Genomic DNA, 6,369 nt, shown 5'->3' on the forward strand with positions numbered 1-6,369 from the left:
TTTTGGAATAGGATATTTGCAGAATAAAATTTATCCTGCATTTGTTTAGATACTTAAAAAGGTGAACAATCTTGGTGTGTCTTTTTGTCTAAAAACTTAGTAAAAAAGTTTGACAGCGCCTTAAAACAAATATATAAACGACAATAGATCACCAAATTAATATACGACTCAAATAGATCAGTCGTTTAATTATTTAATGTTACTTATGTGTTTGTATAAAAAGACAAATAAAGATGATTCAGTCTTTTTAAGTTCCTAAACAAAAGGAGTTACGACAATCAGCTGATTCTATAACTTAACGTGAAATTCTCAAAATAAAGGCATTCCAATAGAACTACCTCAAAAACCATTTCTGCTTTGTACCAGCCCTAAAATCCACCCCTATTCGGTACCACCATAAGACCTATTACACGATATCTCGTGCCAAATGTTTGCCTACCTAATTACGAGGGTAGTTCATAATTACGTGGCTTCACAAACGACGCGGCGTGTCGAAAAGGGCAAAGAGTTGTATCCGGGTCACCTTAACACCAGTCACTGAGGTTACATTAAGTGAACATTGTTATCGACGAATATAAATTGATCTATGTCGTAATAAAATAATTAATAGATGGAAATATAAAAATCCTCGTTTTTAAATGTGACTCCATTCTAACTTTGACAACATCGGTCCAGCCGTTTTTATAGATGTTGATTGCATTGTCATCCGGTTTGAAGCTACCCTGAAAATTTCAGCCTACTGCTTTTCAGGAAGTGCCTCAAAATTGAGTTACAAAAATCCATCTGGAACGACAAACAAACAAGAAAGTGAGTGTATAGAAAAGTGGGAATAAATCAAAATCATCCTACCCTTTTCCCAACTATGTTGCCGTCGGCTTGCACTCTAACCGTTTGTAGCTAAGTACCAATATTTTACAAGGATCGTCTGCTTATCTGACCTCCTCAACCTGTGCAACACGATCCTCCGATTATTCAGACTAGTTGTCAGAATAATCGGAGGATACTTTCTAGCTTCTAACTGCTCGTGACGATTGTACTCAAAGATGTGAAATAACAGCCGAGATCCACAATTTAAAATGCCTTCCGAGACATGAAGGAATTACTCGTCATGACATAGATGGTCGGCAATTCGCGGACGAAATCAAGTGTACCTTTGATCAATCAACCATATTAAGCTTCATCCTCTTAAACTTATTTATTTGCCGTGCCCGACAGGCTAAATGTTATAATCTATTATTTAAAGTTTTACTACCTAAGAATACATGGTACTAGCTGATGACCACGGTCCCACCCGCTACAAATGATCCCACGGGAACATAAAATCGAGACAAAAACTATCCTATGATTTTATTTCCACGTTTCGTTTCGTCACCAAGTTTCGTCTAAATCCTGTCAGTGGATTTTGCGTAAAAGAGTTACAAACATCCATACATACAAACTTTCGTTTTTATAATATTAGTAGGCTTGAACTTGTGTAGTTATACCTTAGCCACAAGCTCAAAAAATAACAAACACAAATCCTTACGAATCATTTTCCGATCATTAGGTCCCGATGACCCCTTGAACAATTAGCAATACCCATCATTATCAAACACAGGTGCACATGTACCCATGGGGTTAGCCGGCAGGTGCAAACTGGAGTTTATTTTAACTAATATACGTGTTTTTGTAAGGTTAGGGCGGGTAATATGGGCATAGATCAAAGATCGGCACTTTTCAACAGTCTTCAAAAGCAAGTTCTAAATTCGTATGTATTTTTATTACCTTAGAACTTAAAAATGGATTAATTGATTTTGTTGATTCATTTTTTATTTAACTTTAAATAGATGCCATTTGTTTCCATAAAAAAACATTAAATTTGGTTCGGTAGTTCTGTATTTGGAGATGGTATGGCTTAGTTGATCTTTTTTGAAGTGGGCGTGTTTTAATTTAAAAAAAAATATTAACGATGTTTGCTGGTAATATTTTTGCTTAACTTTAACTGAACCACATAATAATATGTAGTCTTCTCTGTTCTACTCAATTTGACTATAGCAAAGTGGGGTAAGTTCCCATGAAAAATTCGCGACCTATCACAGGTTTAATACCTGCGCGAATTGAATCTCTTTGGGTGCATGTGACTTCAATTTTTGCCAGACCTCCCGCGATACAAGGATTAAATTCCATAGAGCCGTTTAATATAAAAAAACAGAAGCTCTATTCCATAATATATTTGCTCATTCTACCACCGCATTTACTCTTTTGACCCATTACGACCATGAGTCAATATTGTCCCTTCAATTTGTCACTTGTATCACTCAACCCCTGTCCAAAATAATTACCTGTTACATCTGATCGCCGCCACGCGACGTTAAGGGGTTTGCCATTGTACTAATATTTGTTGAAACTGAGGACAGGATTTTTAAAGGCTCGGGGATAAAAATATCGCTGATTTTTTTCATAATGGAAGTATCCTTAGATTATTTCATTTTTCTCTTTATTATTGTATGGGGGTTTTGTCACTTAATGATAATGTGGACCTCGTAAACAGGATCATCGGCCTAGCCTTTTTGTCTTCTTAATCTTTTTTCAGTTAGCAAATTCTTAGGTTTACCCGAACTCTAATAAGAATGGCCAACCAATGCCAACCATTTTCTGAATTCACCGTTGACACTGCTGCACTTATGTTCGTATCGGCTTATATATACATAATCATGAACCTAAGCCGATATGACAATCCAAAGTATATAACCGTCCGTCCATCCGTCACCAGACTGTATGTTCTGAACCATAATAGCGAGACAGTTGTAATGTTCAGAGATGATGTATTTTATGTCGCCGCGATAATGACAAGTAATGAAAATAACTATAGATGCTAGGCGACTATGGGAGCAGGACCCCAAACTTGATTATCTTTAAAATATTTGTACGAAACCCTTAGTACCGTGACTGCTCTTGACTGCTCGTGACTCTTCACCGGATTTTCTTTCTTTTTGCTATTTTCAAATGCTTGTATTTCCAGATGTCCACAATGTAGTCAGTCCACTGCTCGCTGCTCTGCCACCACAGCTGCACTGCCTCCCACCATACTGTCACCACATACCACCACGGAGCACCACATGTAAGTACTAGGTGGATGGTAAGAATTATATAAATTATATAATTCTATGAATATATAAAAACTAGCTCTGACCCAGCAAACGCTATTTTGCCAAGTAAACTATTTCTAGTTGTATGTATTTTTTAGGGGTATGAAAAATAGATGTTAGCCGATTATCAGACCTACTGAATACGCGTGTAAAATTTGGCAAAAATCGGTAAAGCCGTTTCGGAGGAGTACAGTAACTAACATCGTGACACGGGAATTTTATATATTAGAAGAAGATTCCCACTAGATGGTGTTGAAAGTCAAGCTTTTCAGTTTTTAAGTTTAAATGTTTATTTTTTTTCGGATAGGAAATCATTAAATTAATACTTAGGCTTGGGGTTGTGTCTGAGAGAACCATATTTTTACTACTTTAAACCCACCCATGTTCATTCATTTGCAATTTGTGTACCGGGGCCACGGCAATACTTTTGGAGAATTCCGCTGGCATAGCATAAAGTTATATTTATCTGGCGCAATGACTTATGACTGGAAAGTTAAAGTTTTAGTTCGTCCGCAAAAACAATTAACAAAATCAGATACGATAAAATTTGCCAATAACCTATTTAAGTATAAATTATTTTATTTGCAAAAAGAGTGACAGCAACTATGCTGTGGAGTTTCTTGCGCCGTTTCTTTTTCACAGAACAAGCACTTAGGATGCGGTGAAGAGTGGGCAAAACGGGGTGCTGTGCAATTCAACTAGACATTCGAAAAGTACTACGTGACATTATCCTTTGCTTCCTCACGGAAAAAGCACTTAGGAAGCGGTGAATGGTGGGCAAAACTGGGGTCTGTTCAAAGACACCAAAGACATTTGAAAAGTACCACACATTAGCCTAATTTGTGACATATTTTTCCAGTATTACCTTCCCCGACCAGCGATTTAGAATACCGTCGGCGAGGCGAAAAACGTCCGATACCACCAGAACTTAAAGACGAGAAGTATTTTGAGAGGCGACGACGCAACAACCAAGCCGCGAAGAAATCTCGGGACGCTAGGCGGATAAGGGAAGATCAGGTAACTTAAACGTTTTTAACGACGAGACTTTACAACGGCCTGTAAATTATGAAAATATTTTTTTCTTTCTTCTATTTTTTGGTTTTTCCTTTTCGTTTTGTTATTTTTGTCATGCATGTGTTGTCTCTGGGTCCGTGCTGTATAATATTTTTTTTTCTTTCTTTCAAAAACTACTTTGAAACTACCTTGATGATTTTTTTGCGAGACCAAGTGGAGTGAAATATTGTATTCTGCAAAATAGCATAGATGTAATTTTTTAAGCTAGATAGATGTATTTGACAGCTATGCCAAGTTAAATGAAAAAAAAATCAAGAAACCGGTCCAGTAATTTTCTTACTTATTTTAATTTGGTGATTTTTTTATGTTTCGCATCTGCCGGGCGTCTTGTGACTTCTTTTACTACCTTCGATTTAATCAACCGACTTCAAAAACGAGGAGGTACTCAATTCATCGGTATTTTTTTAATACCTCTGTTTTCGGATTACATAATCATATTTTGTTTATTATTTTTTCATTTAACCTAAAATAGATGTCATTTGGTCCCATAAAAAGTGTTGCTCAGTAGCTTTTATCAAGGTTCTTAAAAGAAAAGTGCGTTTCATTTTTTTATCTAGCCCACTGTGTCCCACTGCTGGGCAAATCTTTCCACGATAGTGTGATGACTATAAAAAATTTACATTTTTTTTTGTCAATTACAGATAGCTTGGAGAGCCTGCCTTCTAGAACAAGAGAACGCATCTTTACGAGCTCACGTCGCCGCGCTACGTCAAGAAGCCCTCGCCTTAAGGTCACTCCTCGCAGCCAGAGACGAGCCACCACCAGCACCTTCTTCCACGACCCCAGATTAATTTTCCAAACTTTGTACGAAACATTGAGGACCTCCTAAAGACAAATATTCCATACTGCCGTCATAACTAAGAATGCAGTAATCAACCTTTTTTGAGATTTTCTTTATTTTATCAGATTACAAATCCCGCGCTACCCGTGCCTTCGTCAAAATGTTATGAAACGAAATATTCCACATATTATACATGGCAACAAACCATTGTCTGTGATATGGACCTGGGCCCTAATTCTTCTATTTACAATGGCCCATGAATTAATGGACGTTGGAATTAATTGGCATTATTCGTATTATTCCAATTGTTGAGTTGGAAAATTGCTTAGATTTTTCAAACTCAATAATTGGAAATTCAGTACGAGGCTCAACATTCACGCGAGCCGAAATTCATTGCATTTAATCCTATTGTCATTAATTCAACGGACATTGTAAATAGCAGAATCGGGACTCTAAGGGACCACAGATTATCAATGACTTTATCATCTTTCTTTTAATCCACATTTAAAAAAAGAGGGTAAGGTTTTGTTTGACCGCGCATAGTGCAAACTCTGCCAGTATTTTTTAACTAATTCATCTAAGTATATTTTGTCCTTGAATGTTTTACAACCTACTACGCAGTTAATTAAATGGTAGACAAAAAAAAAAACAGGAAATAATAAGTAATGAAAAATTATTAAGGCTAAGTTGACTCCGTCCAGTAATTGCTAAGTTTTTAACTGTTTAGAAATATAAACTTTTTAATATTTAAGTTATGATCGATCTCATTTAATAAAGTGCAATTATTAAATTTAAATAAATAAGTAATAATAAATAATAAAATAAGTTTAAAAAGGCATCGCGAACCATATTTGTGAGTGAATTCGTGTTTGTGCACAATCACATGACTATTGTATACAACAATATTAAATTATATTTTAAAAATAAATACTCTTTGTTTAATTTCATTATTCTGTGATATTTATTTTTAATACTGCTCTCTATTCTTGTGATGAGACTCAACTAGACACGGGCAAATTTTAAGTAAATTTAATATATCCATGAAAATGTTAATTGTTATTTTAAATTTGCGGGAATTACTAAAAGAAAAACGCTAGTCGTCACTAGATGACGCTACTTTAATGTATTTAGGAGTTTGGAAAGAATCGTCGAAGAGGTATTTTTCAATAATATTTTACTATTTACAATTAAAAAAATCTGTATTTTGAGTATATCATTAAAAATTTTAGAAAATTAAATTGAATCATAAATTAATAACTTTTTAGAATTACGTAAGAAGTACGTTTCCGTTGGAAACAATTACTGACGTCAAAAAAAGAGTCGCGTTTCATTGGTGAAAATCTATGACGTCATAAGAATTTAACCAATAGAATGTCAGTTTAAAGA

The 6,369-nt window shown here is 35.3% G+C and overlaps 1 protein-coding gene across 1 annotated transcript; it reads left to right on the forward strand.

Annotated features, from left to right (window-relative positions):
* Nucleotides 1-2,609: 2,609 nt before the first annotated feature.
* On the forward strand, nucleotides 2,610-5,259 carry LOC113505724 (cell death specification protein 2-like). Its single transcript, XM_026888535.1, has 4 exons — nucleotides 2,610-2,755; nucleotides 3,002-3,100; nucleotides 3,983-4,145; nucleotides 4,844-5,259. Exons 1-4 carry the CDS (start codon nucleotides 2,610-2,612, stop codon nucleotides 4,991-4,993), a joined length of 558 nt encoding a protein of 185 aa, XP_026744336.1. The 3' UTR covers nucleotides 4,994-5,259.
* The last annotated feature ends 1,110 nt before the right edge of the window (nucleotides 5,260-6,369 follow it).

This window comes from Trichoplusia ni, chromosome 26 (assembly GCF_003590095.1).
Source record: "Trichoplusia ni isolate ovarian cell line Hi5 chromosome 26, tn1, whole genome shotgun sequence".
In the NCBI taxonomy this organism is placed as follows: Eukaryota; Metazoa; Arthropoda; class Insecta; order Lepidoptera; family Noctuidae; genus Trichoplusia; species Trichoplusia ni.

Bases quoted from the DNA above. Each gene is read 5' to 3' on its own strand.
- LOC113505724 (XM_026888535.1), top strand. From the start codon at position 2,610: ATGGCCAACCAATGCCAACCATTTTCTGAATTCACCGTTGACACTGCT. The intron at 3,101-3,982 runs GTAAGTACTAGG...GTGACATATTTT, and splicing joins ACCACCACGGAGCACCACAT to TCCAGTATTACCTTCCCCGA. The intron at 4,146-4,843 runs GTAACTTAAACG...TGTCAATTACAG, and splicing joins GGCGGATAAGGGAAGATCAG to ATAGCTTGGAGAGCCTGCCT.